At 40.9% G+C, this 16850-nt stretch overlaps 1 protein-coding gene and 1 long non-coding RNA gene across 4 annotated transcripts; one reads left to right on the forward strand and one right to left on the reverse strand.

The window, feature by feature from the left end:
* The first annotated feature begins 3940 nt into the window (after window positions 1-3940).
* On the forward strand, window positions 3941-4679 carry LOC309709127. The gene is made up of 3 exons (XR_014277439.1): window positions 3941-4103; window positions 4178-4236; window positions 4568-4679. It is a non-coding gene; the product is annotated as an uncharacterized lncRNA (long non-coding RNA).
* A 1787-nt stretch (window positions 4680-6466) lies between these two features.
* Window positions 6467-15046, reverse strand: ankrd49 (ankyrin repeat domain 49). Of its 3 annotated transcripts, XR_014277060.1 has the most exons (4): window positions 14858-15045; window positions 12109-12327; window positions 6883-8372; window positions 6467-6731 (listed from the first exon to the last, which is right to left on the reverse strand). XR_014277060.1 is itself a non-coding variant. In XM_082535256.1 (3 exons), the coding sequence occupies exons 2-3, from the start codon at window positions 12319-12321 to the stop codon at window positions 7896-7898; spliced, it is 690 nt and encodes a 229-aa protein (XP_082391382.1). In that variant the 5' UTR covers window positions 12322-12330; window positions 14858-15046; the 3' UTR covers window positions 6467-7895. The 3 variants fall into 3 exon arrangements, 2 of the variants coding, with proteins under 2 accessions (XP_082391382.1, XP_082391381.1); XM_082535256.1 differs by having other exon boundaries at window positions 6467-8372; window positions 12109-12330; window positions 14858-15046; XM_082535255.1 differs by having other exon boundaries at window positions 6467-8372.
* Window positions 15047-16850: the final 1804 nt, after the last annotated feature.

Consider the following 16850-nt stretch of genomic DNA (forward strand, 5'->3'; position numbering starts at 1 on the left):
TATAATCAGATGGCAGCATGAAGTGCTCCTAAATCTCCTGGTAGATGCTGTGTTGAGTTTGGATTTGATAAAACACAATGGACCAACGACTGCAAACAGAAGCAGCTGACATGCCAACCCAAATCATTACAGACTGCAGAAACATCACACTGGACTTCAAACACATTGGGTTTAGAGTCTCTCCACACCTCACACTCCAGGAACTTGATTTCCTGATGGTAAATGGTAAATGGCCTGTATTTGTAGCGCGCTTTTCTAGTCCCTAAGGACCCCAAAGCGCTTTACACAACCTGTCATCCACCCACCCATTCACACACACATTCACACACTGGTGATGGCAAGCTACATTGTAGCCACAGCCACCCTGGGGCGCACTGACAGAGGCGAGGCTGCCGGACACTGGCGCCACCGGGCCTGCTGACCACCACCAGTAGGCAACGGGTGAAGTGTTTTGCCCAAGGACACAATGACCGAGACAATGCGAGATGTCGCATAATATTAGTTGTAATATTACTCTTTCTGGGTTACAAAATACACTTTTAAGATATTTTGAGGCGTGAATGTAGTTGTGTAAACGTCAGATATCTGCTCGGTTTAAAAGACATCACATATTTGCAAAAGTGCTCCGACGTTTTCGGAGATCTGACACCCACCATCTCGAAGCTAACGGGAGGTCGAGACCTACTACAGCCAGGAGGAACGTCGCTTTCCCGGCACATCCTGCCTCGACCTCCCAGTCGGCTTCGAGCTGGCGGCCTCTGAAGAATGCAGCTAAAACTTTTGCAAGATCCCGAGTTTGTTTTGCGAGATCTCGCAAAAGTCCGTCTTAATTTTTTTTTTCTCCCATGTCCCCTGCGGGGCTCCGTAGATAAGAATATGGATCTAGTAAAATTATATTCTGTGCTTTCTTGAACTGGGCAGCACGGTGGTGCGGGGGTTGCCTCACCACAAGAAGGTTCTGGGTTTGAATCATTCATCTGGCCTGAACCTTTCTGTGTGGCGTTTGCATAGTCTGTCCCAGTAGTCTGGAATATGAGCGGTTGTCTGTCTTTCTGTGTTGGACCTGGGACAGTCTGGCAACAGGGTGTACTGTGGCTTTTGCCCTCTGATAGCTAGGATAGGATCCAGCCCCTAGCCACAACCCTAATAAGCGAAAGTAGATGGATTTTTTTCTTGAATTCATATACATATTAAATGTATAATATGCTACTGTATAAGCTGCTGGTCTTGTCTATATACAAGAAACTACTGACAGCTGAGGACCAAAAAAGTGTTTGTGTTGTTTAAAGTTTTGTACATTCTGCACAGAGCCCTTGAACAGAAATATCCTCCAATCAGTGAGAAAACTGCACTCTGCTATTCAGACCGCGCAGCCCATCAGAATGCAGTCCTTCAAAAACACTCAATATGTTGTTGTAAACGGTGCCTTAATAAAAAGCTTGGCCCAACCAGGAGAGAGACAGAGACATGAATATTGTGTTAAAATGCTCACAACCAACATGCAACAGAGAATTTTTGCTGCTGTGAATTCACAGTATTATAGTTCTGTGACTCATAAATACATCCATGTCTCATGACTAAGAAGGACATTGTAGGTACTTACAAAAGGAAGCCGCAACAAACCTAAAGTCTAATCACACCTCCTCCCTGGTTTTCCCAGTTTGGCAGTGCCTCAGTCAGATTCCTTTTGAAATTCTCTTCTGAGTCTTTTCGTGGCATTGAGAGTTAAAGTGGTGGGTTTGTCCCACAGAGCAGATCACTTGTCATTGTGTTCAAAGGCGTCAAAGCAGCCAAGGAGTGTGATAAAAACCGGATGACGTGTCTGCTTCTGCTATTGTATTTTGTACTCGTGATGCTTTTTAACTCCCGACACAAGAATTTGGTGTCAGCACAGATACTCAGTGATAGCTGACAGCTTAAGTCTGTATTGGTTTTTTAACCTTTCTCACAGCTTTGTTATGGTCGTATGTGGTTTAAAAGGAACCCTGACAAGTTACTCTAAATATGTTACAAATTATCTCCACTACATAAAAACATACTTGAGAATAACTAATTTTTTTTTTTGTTATTCATTAAATCTTTGTTGTTTAAAATTGTTTTGGAGCCGTGGGAGCGGCCATGTTTTTGTCGCACACAATGCATTCTGGGACGATGACATGTGGTTGTCGGCAGTATAGGCGCTTTCGTTCAGCTAACCTGTTTTGTTTTTTATGGTGTTGCATTGTGATCTCCTATATAAGTTAATTGGTATTAATTAACTTGCCTATTAGTGACCTAGTTACGACTTGGTAGACCAGTGCTATACTGGTCATGGAGACTAACAAGGGCTGCTCAAAGAACTGGAATAAGACATACGGCTTCAAAGTTTTGGTACATTGTGTTGCATGGAATATCTGTAAAAATAACGATATTGTAATTTCACTGTATAATAAAAATTAGAATTCTATTAATGTTTTTATCATGCTGTTATGTGATACTATGGATAGCTGCTGCCATAAAATTGAGCTCTTTACAACAAACGCTCTCAGTCGCCGTTGCCATTGGCAGGCAGCAGCCCCATAGACACCAGTAGTTTTCCCTCACTCTCGCGTCCTCGTGTGACAGATTGTTTTCATCTTCATCTAAACTAAGTACTGGTTGACTATTTTCATCCTCTCTCTCGGTTTGTTCTGGTTCAAACTGTGATGCGGTGCAACCGTATGATGACACTACCCAGAGTGTATTGAGAAGTAAATAACAATGGCGGCCTACTTGTAAATCGGTTATATATACAGGGAGTGCAGAATTATTAGGCAAATGAGTATTTTGTCCACATCATCCTCTTCATGCATGTTGTCTTACTCCAAGCTGTATAGGCTCGAAAGCCTACTACCAATTAAGCATATTAGGTGATGTGCATCTCTGTAATGAGAAGGGGTGTGGTCTAATGACATCAACACCCTATATCAGGTGTGCATAATTATTAGGCAACGTCCTTTCCTTTGGCAAAATGGGTCAAAAGAAGGACTTGACAGGCTCAGAAAAGTCAAAAATAGTGAGATATCTTGCAGAGGGATGCAGCAGTCTTAAAATTGCAAAGCTTCTGAAGCGTGATCATCGAACAATCAAGCGTTTCATTCAAAATAGTCAACAGGGTCGCAAGAAGCGTGTGGAAAAACCAAGGCGCAAAATAACTGCCCATGAACTGAGAAAAGTCAAGCATGCAGCTGCCAAGATGCCACTTGCCACCAGTTTGGCCATATTTCAGAGCTGCAACATCACTGGAGTGCCCAAAAGCACAAGGTGTGCAATACTCAGAGACATGGCCAAGGTAAGAAAGGCTGAAAGACGACCACCACTGAACAAGACACACAAGCTGAAACGTCAAGACTGGGCCAAGAAATATCTCAAGACTGATTTTTCTAAGGTTTTATGGACTGATGAAATGAGAGTGAGTCTTGATGGGCCAGATGGATGGGCCCGTGGCTGGATTGGTAAAGGGCAGAGAGCTCCAGTCTGACTCAGACACCAGCAAGGTGGAGGTGGAGTACTGGTTTGGGCTGGTATCATCAAAGATGAGCTTGTGGGGCCTTTTCAGGTTGAGGATGGAGTCAAGCTCAACTCCCAGTCCTACTGCCAGTTTCTGGAAGACACCTTCTTCAAGCAGTGGTACAGGAAGAAGTCTGCATCCTTCAAGAAAAACATGATTTTCATGCAGGACAATGCTCCATCACACGTGTCCAAGTACTCCACAGCGTGGCTGGCAAGAAAGGGTATAAAAGAAGAAAAACTAATGACATGGCCTCCTTGTTCACCTGATCTGAACCCCATTGAGAACCTGTGGTCCATCATCAAATGTGAGATTTACAAGGAGGGAAAACAGTACACCTCTCTGAACAGTGTCTGGGAGGCTGTGGTTGCTGCTGCACGCAATGTTGATGGTGAACATGTAACCCAGAGTAATTTCCTGCACTTATTTCCTGCCATTGAACGCATCACAAATGCATGACTCCAACCACATGACTTTGCTCAGCCAATCGAATGGCATGTAGGTCATAGTAAGCCTGTCCCGGCTTCCTCCCGTCAGATGCGTGGAGGCAAGCCAGGTGACAGAGCTGTTGCAGGTGTGTATTGGCAAACATTTGCTTTCCCGTTTTAATGCATTTTTTTTTAACACCAACTAACTTATGCAACTTAGATGCTGATTACTGTGAGCCAGAGCCATAATGTTGTTGTGCACTGAACAGAACGGAATTGGTGAGTTTGAACTTTTAATTGACTGTTTGTATTGCTACCAGCTGACCCTAATCGGCTGCTGCCGGTCCAAACAATTTGATTTTGATTTGACTGATAGTTGTTGAATAACAAATGTTGTGGAGCTACATAGTATTTATGTATGTAGCAGTTGAAATGTTTTCAGTTAAATCCTTATTGGTTAGAAATATTATATTTAACCAATATATTGTTTGTTTATTTATTTATAAATTGTGTACACAGGAACAAGAATAACTTAATGTATTTAGCTTAATTGGCTGACATTTTTGTATTATTCTTGTGATTTCTTATTGGCCTTGTTTATTTAATGCAGGCCAGGTGAACCTTTTTTGGGTATGAAAAAGGATGGCGAGCCAATGAACGGCTAGGAGCAGGACTCATTCTGCATTGAAGCTTCCACTGGACTGGTAGGAAGCTATCAAAGGCGACGCTCTGTCCCGTTATTTCCGAATACACTGATTTCCACAATCATACACACCAGTTCCCCCGTTTATGGACAATAGCGCTTGGACATCTCTCATGGATATTCAGATAAAACTCATGGACTTCAGTGTGGATCAGTGTTTTCGATGTTAACATGTGTTATTTATGGGGAACTTTTTTTGAGAATCTATATTGCTTGGTATAAGCCAGAAGAATTTGCTTAGTTGTTTTTGTGCACCCCCACTGGGTTTTTCTATTAATTAAATAGCTACAGCAGGAATGATTATTTAAGCTTTCATTTTCTTTTCTTAATTTTCTTTGCTTTCGGTTAAATACATGGTACCTGCAAAAGCATTTTGTGTTGTGTGTATTTAATTACTGCCCATCAGCTCCAGTAGCATTCCTAAATCTTCTGATTAATAATAATCACACTCAATCCCTAGCCTGTATTAACTCATTAGCGCTACATCAGTGTTACAAACAGATCAAAACACTGACAGAATCCATGGATGGCAGGCTTTTGAGTGCCCTTGCAAAGAAAGGTGGCTATACTGGTCGCTGATTTGTTTTTGAATGTCAGAAATGTATATTTGTGAATGTGGAGATGTTATATTGGTTTCACTGGTAAAAATAAATAATTGAAATGGGTATATATTTGCTTTTTGTTAAGTTGCCTAATAATTATGCACAGTAATAGTCACCTGCACACACAGATATCCCCCTAAAATAGCTAAAACTAAAAACTACTTCCAAAAACATTCAGCTTTGATATTAATGAGTTTTTTGGGTTCATTGAGAACATGGTTGTTGTTCAATAATAAAATTATTCCTCAAAAATACAACTTGCCTAATAATTCTGCACTCCCTGTAAAATGTGCTTAAAAGGAAAACATTTGGCGTATTTTAATTCTACATATATATTATTGAAAGCACATACATATTTTAACACAAACATGTCTTAATAGCCGGGGTTCCTTTTAATGGTCATTGCCTGAGAAAAAGCATGCAGAGAAGATCTGTAAAACCTTGTCACACAAAGTAAGAAGCTATTATTAAAAACTTTAATATTTAGCAGTAACTGAAAAGAAAAATATTCTAGTTGCGATCTATGTTGCACACAGCATGTTTAAACTACTTTAACTGTTGATGCCAGAGGTCAGAGCATAACCAGACTGCTTTGAGCTGACAGGGAGGCCAGCAGTAAATCAAATATTAACTCAATGGGAACTCAAAAATTAAACCTCACTTTAACTAGACAGCACCAAATCACAATAACAGTCGCTCAGTTTTATCTGTGTCACGGCCCATGGCTCGGCATCCAGGGAGCCGTGGGAGGCTACGGTGGCCACACCCTCGGGCTGGGCCGCCTCCAAACCACCTACGTCTCATCTGAGGCAATCACCGGAGGACTACTTCAGCCAGCTCTGACAGCTTCTCTTCGCCAGTCCGTAAGTCTCCTCCCAGTGTGACCAGCATTCGGTGTGGAAGCTTGTGGCCTCCCTCCCTAGGATTCCCTTCACGGGCACCTCTCCCCTCCAAGCTCCACGGTCCTGCTCTACCTGTAAGCCTCGGCAACTTATGAAGTCTAGCTGTTCATTTCTTGACAACCTGCGTGCTGTTAACTGTGTCTCCCCTTTCTGTTGCAGTTTCCCCACGGTCCCGATTACGGTGCTCCTGGGCTCCACGCTCCTCGTTTCCCCCCGTGGTATGAGCCTTAGTTTTTCGTTTCCTTAGCGTTGTTAAAAGATTCATTAGTTCAATAAAAACTTGTACATAGTTCTGAGCTGCGGTGTGCTGAGTCTGCTTTGGGGTCCTGTTACCTGAACACTCCGTGTTCTGTGACAATCTGGATTTACAAGCTGGAAATTAGAGGTCATCCAGGTCTTTATGTCTTTAAGATGTTCCTGCAGTTTAACTAATTGGTGTGTGCTACCTGACTTCCGACTTCATAGATAAACCTGGGTATCATCTGCAAACCAATAAAAATGCATGCTAATGATATTGCCTAAGGCAGGGGTCCCCAATGCCAGTCCCTGCAGGTTTTAGATCTCACCCTGAGTCAACACACCTGAATCACATGATCAGTTCATTACCAGGCCTCTGGAGAACTGCAAGACATGTTGAGAAGGTAATTTATCCATTTAAATCAGCTGTGATGGATCAAGGCCACATCTAAAACCTGCAGGGACACCGGCCCTCGTGGACTGGGATTGGGGACCCCTGGCCTAAGGGATCCATATATAATGTCAGCAGAATCCTAGAACCCTGTGGACTTCCCATTTACATTAACACATTGGGGTTTATTAGATATGATTCAAATCACAGCAGTGCAGTATCTATGGCATGCTCTAATTTCTATAATAAAATATTCTCAACAGTATCAAACACTGCACTGAGGTTTAGCCATACAAGCACAGACATAAATCCACTGTCAGAGGCCAAAAGAAGATCAGTATGAATATTCACTAATAAGCATAAGTTACAACCAAGTTATGCAGAAAAGCATCTCTTAAAACATGTCAAACCTTAAAGCAGATGGGCTATAGCAGCAGAAGACCAACCTGGATGCCATCTCTGTCAGCTAAGAACAGGAAATTGAGGCTACACAACAAGTTCACTATAACTGGACCATAGAAAATAAAAAAACATTGCCTGATCTGATAAGTCTCATCCATCCTACCTTTAATCAGTGTTTCAGGCTAGTAGTGGTGTTGTAATGGTGTGGGTTATATTTACTTGGCACATTTTGGGCACCATAGTACCAAGTGATCATCGTTTGAGTACCAGAGCCTACTCGAGCAACAAATAAAGTGGCTAATGAGTGTAAAAGTTAGGCCCTACACAAATCCAAAGAAAACCTTTCAAGGTTGAAAAAGACTTTTAGTTAACAGGTAGATACTAAAATAACTACTCATATATAATGGTTTGAATTTCTAATATCTAAATGTCACTGAACAATTGGCACTCAGAAACACAGCTTGAATCTTATCACAGCATCTTTTCAGCTCCTCAGAAATCCTGCAATTTCAGGTTTAAAGAGACCTTTTTTTAACCTGTGGTCTATTGCAGAATAAAAGAGAAGAAACTTTCAGTCTAATTGTAAAGAAGATGAATTGGAGATTTGACATTCACGTTTATTATGTTGCTTCAAAAGGAAACCTGACCATGAACAAGACATCAATACTAATGTGAAAGCCTGTGTGGGCCTGTGCTTTTGTTCATGAGATGGGCACCACATTCACATAGTCTTCCACCATCTCAAACATAAAGTGATGGGGCCCACTACGTCGAGCCACCTCTCCGGCAGTCTCCCCGCTGCTGCTGCGGAGCCCCGGCTTCAGATGGCGCTGAGAGAGCAGCAGCTCTAAGGTGTGTCTGGAGTCTGTTTTTGAGAAGCTTGTGTATGAAGCAGCGAGATGTAATGGTGTGAGTCCACCGTTGGTCTGGGCGTTCAGTTCCGCTCCGTGCTGCAGGAGACAACTCGCCACAGAAACGCGGCTCCAGCGGCAAGCGCTGTGAAGGGGAGTCCAGCCGTCGATGGTGCGGGGGTTGACCTTAGAGCCGCCGGCAAGCAGAGCACAGACGACTTCGATGTGACCGCTGTATGCTGCACGGTGCAGGGGAGTGTAACCATCTTCATCACAGCAGTGCACCAGCGAAGGATCAGCAGCTAACAAACTGTGGACTGTGGCAAGCTGAAAGAAAACCACATAAAGTGATTGTAAGAAAACCTTTCATTTGAGCTGCTCTTTCTCAAATAAAACTTCATTTCTGCAACATTGATCACAAGGTCGGCTCCATTTGTGCTTCATGCAAACTTTAAATAGTCACATAAGCACCTTCGTTTATTTTTTACTTTGCGGTAAAGGCACCAAAAGCTGTCAAAGGACCTGATGCAGCAGTTTGATTTTCAGACTTTCTGATACCTCTTCAGCAAAGCTTCGGTTTAACCAACAAACTGATACCAATAACGTAGGCTAACAAAGAAAAAAGGTCAAAAGGAACACTTTGCAAACACTTGTCAACTAGTCTCTGAGCAGTGGAGAAACTTTAATATAAACTGGAAACGTAGACTGTTCAGCTTCAAAGTAAAGGTTACCCATATGGAAAAGATATATACAGTATAAATCTTATAAAGTTTGTATCTGTCTTGTGTGAAACTTGTATGAAAAGCATATAAGAGTGAAAACAGATATAAGATCCCTTGAAAAAGTATATAATGAAACTTGTATGTTTTGGATACTTACTAAAACAATGTATGAAAGTAATTAGAAAGTGGCCACTTTCATGAGTAATCACATATAAGTTTTTACTATTTCTTTTCCATATGGGTATGCCTCACCACTGTAACTACAGACAGACAAAAGATTAATGTAGTTACTGTGATGTCACCAATTTTAAAACCTTAAGATAAGCATATTTGCAGTTGCCATTTTGATTTACTTCAGTTCCATTTAAGTGTTTTTTCACCGTATACCTATTTTAACTACTGACTTCCAGCAACCGGTTGGCAATAAACAGTCTTTCCTTGCAGCTGGTGGTTATCAGGGAGTTACCAACCTCCTGCTATGCCTGAGTAACTGGGGCCCAAGTCCAACTGCTAAATACAGCGCAATGCACAAATTATGATTTAAAGACAGTAATGTCAGACTGAAAATCACCCTGCAGGAGGAAGAACTGCTGTTTAAATTATATTCACACATGCACTGTAGCCCCGGATCAGGCGTCAAAAGATCTTCTCCCTGCCAGCTTCCTTGTACAAAGTCAGTGCAAGGTCAAACTGAGAACACAGAAGGCAAAAGCTCTGGGAATTTACAGCAAATGAGTGGGTGCTGCGCATCCTGCCTCCTACATGCTCTACCCAGCTTCTTAGCTCCAAAGTTAAGCTGACTTGTTCCAGAGGTGAGAACAATGAGAACACATCTGATGAAAATCTCCTGCTGTGGGCTACATGTACAAAAAGGAAACTCTGGACAGCTCCATGAAATTATTCTCCTGACATTATCAGGACATTATCAGGACTTACTGTCTGGAAACTGCTCAGCTGAATTCTTCTACTCACTTAATCAAGACAAAAATCAAGAAAATTCAAATAACTTTTTCAATTATGGTGTGTTGAGGGAAACTGCTGGATGTGACAGTGTTATAATGCAAATAATGAACTTTGATTAAATTAGGCTGACGCAAGTTTAATTATCTGCAAGTGTATATTGTTTTTCATTCAGCTTTTGTGCTTTGTCTTTTTCGGGAGTTCAGGCTGTATTAAATGCAGCTGTGTTTCTGTGCTGCTTCCTGCCTCATGGTGTAGAAAGTCATGAGATTTTTTATTCCTCGGTGGAACTTCTGCAATTCTTGACATTTAATATTGAATTTACCACAAGTCTCAGACAGCAGGTTACTCATACAGCTATACTGGTGCATTAGTATATAGTTCTATCATTTTTAATCTAGACGGTCACTTTGTAAACTCTGTGTTTTGTTTTTATTTTTTATATAACTGGGGAAAAGGTATTGATGCCTTCTCAGTATTAAAATTTGAAATTCAAATATAATCACTGCTGCCTGTGAAATATTTACAACTAATTCACGAGTTCCCATTTGTGGTTAGAGAGCCATGTGTAATTTTAACTAGAAGAAATAATCATTAAAAAAAAAAAATCAACATTCAAGACTATTTATTTACACTATTTAACCTTCTCAAGTGGAAACAACTTAAAGGATACCACAAACCATCCTGTGTGTGGTCAACGTCTCCGTGGGATTAGAACAAAAATCTGCCAAAATAAAGGATGCATATGATGAAACTGTGCTTTTATCTTTGTATTTATCCTTAAAGGTGAAGTGTAAAAATAAAGTGAATATACGAAGCTGATTAGTTTTGCCATTGCTCTACCCTCACACTTGGATGATGTCCAGCTTCAGCCAGTAGGAATTTTATGCAGTTACGGTTAGTTGCTGCTTAGATCTCGCAGCAGGCCAGAGATCTGTCGGGGGAAAATATTTGTTTGACAAACATTTGACTTTAATGGAGTGACTTTAATTTGTGTCCCTAAATGCTGTAATTACTATTTATTCAGCTCTGCTTCTATCCTGAGATGAAGACTCAAAGGTCATGACTGGTTTGAAATTCATAAAGCATCAGCTTGTGCTGTGATTTTTTCCCCAGTGTGTGCCCCCAGGACTTTAATTCAAACTTGAATAAATAGTGTCTAGTAATTGACCAAGAGGGATGCTTGGCTGAGAAATTGCAGTAAATAGACGTGGCAGTCAGTGTATCCTGAACTAAAATTTAGGGGAGACATCAGCAACAGCAAAGACCGGCGACCTTCAGTTTTCATTTCCCAGTGACCTTTAAAATAAAAAAGCTCATGCTTTAAAATAACATAGGTTTCCAGAGGAGTAGTTTTACTGTCAACAAATAGTCAGCAGCAGATGCTACATTGGATAACTCAGTATCTTACAAAGAAAACCAGCGACAAAGAAGGAAAAAGAACAGACTGATCCGCTCGCAGCTGCTGACTGCAAAGAGGAAGATGATGGGGAAGAGGGCAGGAGTGTGTGAGGGGGAAGCAAAGTGCTGCTTTTAAGATGACAGCAAAATGTATTTTTGTGGTATTATGTTGAGACCACTGAAAGCTGCTGTCGCCATTTTCACGACAGGAAAAAGTCATTTGCAGAAGAAGCTGTACTGCGACAGCCGTTTAATCTCGGTACAATAATAGTGTTAACTCGTTTCCTGGTCACTTCTGAGACTGCAGCGTATTTAGGTGAACTTTGTATAAGTTTGGTATCTTTAGTTAAGTAAAGGTCATCTACAGAGAGTTGGGATCAAAACGGGTAAAATTCATCTTAAACTACCAAAAAAAAAACCTACAGTAGTTGACAAAAGTGAGCTAAACTGCAGCAGCACAAGATGTTCATGTTGATAGATGGTTAAAAAAAACTGGATGCCCAAAGGATGAAAATCAAACCATGTTTCAGTTTAAAGACCTGAATGACTGATGATACCGTTTGTGCTGCAACAGATGGAAGAAAAACTCAAAGTTTAACTATTCAGGCTACAATATAAACGAGGATATTATCTCCTTCCTTTGGGTTCTACTGTAGTTCACGTGAAGAAGGAAGGAAATGAGAAGCAAAACAACTAAACTTTTCTTTTCTTTTTCTTTTTTTTTTAAACGCTGCAAAAACGAAGATGAAGCCAGAAGGGAATTGGTACCAGTTGGCACCAGGAAAAACTGGCACTTTGTTTCAATAGATTCACACTTCAAATTAGATAGCCTGTCAGCAGTGACAGTAGCTCACTGTAAAACAAGGATGGAAAAGATTTTTCCCCATACATAATATCATTTTCACAAATTTCCTTGAAATAATAATATTATTTTAAAGCTCTACCGCTCACCCCTAATCTGAAAACAAAACTGGACTTACGCGATTGTTTTCTGCCGCCCACAGAATGAGCTCGTTGGGTTCATCTTTGAGAGCTTCCTCCTTTTCCAGATACCACTCCTCACTGTGCTCCCTCTCCTCTGGCTCTTCTTCATCGTCCTTGCTTCCGGTCCACACGCTGCCAGACCCTCGGGGGATCAGGTGTCCGTGTGTGTCGAGAAGCTCGAGCTGGTTAAAATCTTCTGGAAACTCCATCAGTCGCTGCTTTGGACAGAGAAGACACGTCAGAGTTATTAGTTTGTTCCTCGTGTTAAGGTTGAAGTAGACACAAACACCAGTGAGCCACCCAAAGAACCAATTAATTTCTACCTAGTGTTTGTGTAAGATATGATCTACCAGATCTTTAAAATGTAAGTGTGCAACGACCTAAAGCCTTGTGGCTCATTTATTTCCCCCAGTTCTTTATAGACCGCATTGGATAAAAAATGTCCAGCATCATTAGGATTACAGAAACATATCCAGCTGCCGGGCTCGGGCTACCTCACTGCTGACAAACAGTCATTATAGAAGAATCTGGCATGCACAGATGGTTTCATAATTATTTTTGGTCTGTTGCTTCTTAAATTTGATATTCGCACCTTTAAGAGTAGACAAACAATAAGCCATCACATCTGTTGTTCCCGTCAGATTCTTTCTTAGCTGCGGCACTGACACAATGAGGGAATTAATGAGTAGAAAAATAATTAAAACCTATTTTGGTAACTGGAAAATGTCAAATATAGACCTTTCAAGTTTCTCAAATGTGAGCTGTCATTCCATTATTCCTAGTTTGCAATATCAGAATGGTTAATTGACTGGCAGACTTTACAACAGAAACCATTTTATCGTCATTTTTGTTATGATCAGACATTCTCGCATCAGGTTTTTAGCTATTTTTTTTTTCCTTTCTCCCTTTTATGTCAGTCTAAATTAAATCTCTCGGGTAGGACAAAGCTGACTACTCTCAGTGGCTAAAAAATAATTAACTGAAAAATTACTGAAAGGGAAGTGATGAAAATTATAATTGTATCAAAGTAAAAACAATGTTTAATTTTACATGGTGTGAATCGAAAAACTTTAAGTGATTGCTGCTTATTAAAATAGGGTTAGGACAATAAATCGGATGAGTTTGGGTGACTCAGGATGTTAGAGCACAACCCTGGTTTGACAGTGCAACTGTTGTGGGTGGACTCTCAGTGCAGAATACTGTAAATGTCAGAACAAAAACAAACATGCTCCTGTTCAGGGGGCTTATCTTCAGGCTTTGATGTTGGGAACTTCTGTTTGGTCACCCGGTTGTAGCGTGAGGCTCCGCTCTCATCATTAGTGACACTCAGGATTGAGGAGAGTGAAAGGGATTTCCAGAAAACTGCACTGGAAACGGTCCAGAGGTGCAGAGAAAGGTGACTTTAAGAGGCATCAGGTGTGGTTTTTTTGACTAGGTCACTCCAAACATTTTTGTTTTGGAGCCGTTAAGAAGTGGACTGCAAATCTTTTTCCTGCTGCAGGACTCAAATGTGTTCAAGCTTCAGGGCATGAATGTCAGACATTCTCCTTCAGAATTTTCTTGTAGAAAGCAGAATTCATGGTTGCATCAGTTACGACAAGTCATCCTGATCCTGAAGCCGCAAAGCAGCCCCAGACCATTACACTACCACCACCATGCTTGACTGTTGCTACGATGCTCTTTTTATGAAACCTTTGACTCAGTCCATGGAATATTTTCCCAAAAGTCTAAGGCATCATCAAGATGTTTTTGGGCGAATGTGAGACAAGTCGTCGTGTTCCTTTTGGTCAGCAGTGGTTTTTGCCTGTTTGTTGTTTTGCAACCTCCTGGATAAGTCGTTGATGTGTTCTTGGAGGAATTTTGGTAAGCTGGCCACTCCTGGAAAAGTTCAGTGGTGAAGCTGGTCATTTCTAGACAGTGCCTCTCACAGCAGTTTGCTGGAGTCCAAAACCTTGGAAATATCTGTGTAATAATTTCCAGACTGATAGATGAGAAATTGTTTCTCAGGAGTTCTCGACTTTCTTTAGATTGTGGCATGATGTGTTGCTTTTAGAGATCTTTAAATCTACTTCACTTTGAAAAACAGGTTCTATTTACATATTTCATAATTGAAGAGGTCCAACAGTAACCAGGTCTTTGCATGGCTAGCTTTCCAAAAAAATGTGATTAATGGCTTTGAATTTGTGACTTAACAAGGTGGGGAATTACATTTTGACAGTGGCCGGTGCGGTTTTTATAACTTTTGCCCTTAATAAATGAAATCACCACTTACATACTGCATTTTGTATTTACTCGGGTTACCTTTGTATAGTATTAAAATTTGCTCATCGTTTCACTTGACTGTAAATGCTAAAGAAAAAAAGCCTTGTTAACCTGACTCATGTGCATTAAAAATTTATTATCTTCATCAATGCTTCTTCAGCATTAAGTCTTTATTCATGCTCAAATGTAAAGCAAAAATAATGTAGGGTTTAGAACTGGAGCTGTAATGCAACTCAATGAAAATAAAACATCTTTAAGGGGTCCTAAATGACCTGACAACGACCCTATTCCTTAAGAAATGTTCACTTAAAAATGAACATGACAACTTTATTAGGAGACCTCCAAAGGTTGATTCTGTTCATCTGGACGGAGCGTTTTCAGTGGGAGAAACGTTTCGTCACTCATCCAAGTGACTATGAGTGAAACAAAGGCGTTAGATTAATTTTACAAGCAGTTCACGACATTTAATTCACACTTACACACCTGAAACTGTTCCGCCAGATGCCGTTGTTGACATTCCGCACCGTGACGTATGGTGGCCGTGTTTTGACGTCCACTATCTGTGAAGCACCGCTCACAGACACGAGTGTAACTGCTCTAACTGCTAGCATAGAAAAGCAAAGCGAAGTACGTTTCACCTCGTCCACACAAAAACACGCTGCAGTGAAGACAAGCGGGATATGTAGTTCTTCGCCTAGTTAGCGCCAAGCAGACACGCCATTGAAAGACTCCATTACCCACAAACGCTCGCGGAGGGTTACTTCTTCTTTTATTCGACATCTGGTAGTAAAACTGCTGCTTCCGTCTGGCAGAACAATTGGTGCCGGTGTTATAAATACAGATTTATTAAACAGTTAGTAGTGAACACGGAGGAAGTGTTGAACATACCGATATTGATACTTTTAAACTTAAAAAGGTAGCTAATGTAGGGGAGAGCAGTGTGCCATGGTTTATGAGATGAATTATGATTAGTTTGCAAATTCTGATCACTAAAGCACTGTGAGTTTTAGTTTTCACAATAATTTCCTAATAAAAACAAACCTGCTTTTGATTTATTTTGAAAATATATTTTATGGCAGTCATCTAAAAAAAATTTTTTTTTAAACACAATTTAGTGGGCTACATACCAAACTTAGAGGATAGAAATAAAGTATTGATCCAGTTGTGCTGGCACTGATCAATACCAGCATTTGTATCTATAGTGTAGAGTGATCGGATTGAGCCGCCTGACATCTTTGTGTTTCTTTAAAAGGAGTGAGACTTTCTGGTAATCTTTTAAAGTGATCTTGAACAATAGTTCTCCAGGCTTTCCGAAGGCTTTTGGAAGTTTTTCTTTGGACACTGGCTGCTTTTTCCACTCATTTTCAGTCCAGTCCTTTTACGTGAACTTTTTCATAGGAGTGTTTTAACACGGACCTGTGAACCATTCAAACATAAAAATGCACCTGATTAAAGGGGTCAACTGGTGTTGTGTCCAGTAGCGGTTTTTGATACGGTTTGATACGGTTACCTTGTGGGGGGCGGCATCACGGGCATCGGCAAAAATTTAAAAACAAAAAGAATGCTCGTAGCCTACTCATGCTGCCCCAACGTCATGCCAGCGCATATTGGGAATGGTATAGGCACCAATTGGTTTTCTATCGCCTATTTGCTGGGAGTAAGGGTGCCCTCCGTTTGCGAGGTGCGCCTGCTGCTTGCGGCACAGGGAGGAGAGGTCGGGGCAGCGGGGGATTCTCTGGCTGGCTGGAGTGGCATCTAATAACCAACTCGCAAAATAAAACAAAATAAAAACAAACCAACAAACACGAAAACACCAGATATTATGATACAGACTTATAATTTGCACCGATGTTTTTTCGAAATTCTATACGCGAAAAGTGAGCGCGAGAGCCCTCAGTGCGCCTGCTCGCTGCCGAAGTCAAAGTCATCTCCGCTACATACAGTCCAGCATAAACGAGGCGACGAGGCTCCAGTTACAGCAGTGCAAGTAAACAAACAATAAATATAAGAAGAGTAAGAAAATAAATATACACTTTAGGACCAGGGGTAAAGGGATCAATAACAATTCAAAATTTATAATTTACAGTTTGATGATTTAAAGTCTCACACACAAACAATCGAAAGGGGAGGGGGCCGGCTGCTTCCAAATAGAGCACATTTCATTCATAATCTTGTAAATCCAAGCCCATTATGTATTCATGATTTGGATCCTAGGTTGTGCGAAATCCCAGAAATAAGGGAGGGAGTTTTCGCCCAGGGCGCCAAACAGGCTAGGACCGTCACTGGTTGTGTCTGTATAAAACGGACAACTTAGTTTTAAGTTGTGGGAAAAAAATAATCATTTGTTCTAGTTTCTTTGGTTGGATCCATGAGAAATGTCAAAGTAAACATAATTTGACAGGCATGAAATTTTATTTTTGCACCAACAAGGTGATTCCCAAGACCTGTTAACTGAAAACTTGACATATCATTTGCA

This window comes from Aulonocara stuartgranti (assembly GCF_965226115.1).
Source record: "Aulonocara stuartgranti genome assembly, chromosome: 6".
Classification (NCBI taxonomy): Eukaryota; Metazoa; Chordata; class Actinopteri; order Cichliformes; family Cichlidae; genus Aulonocara; species Aulonocara stuartgranti.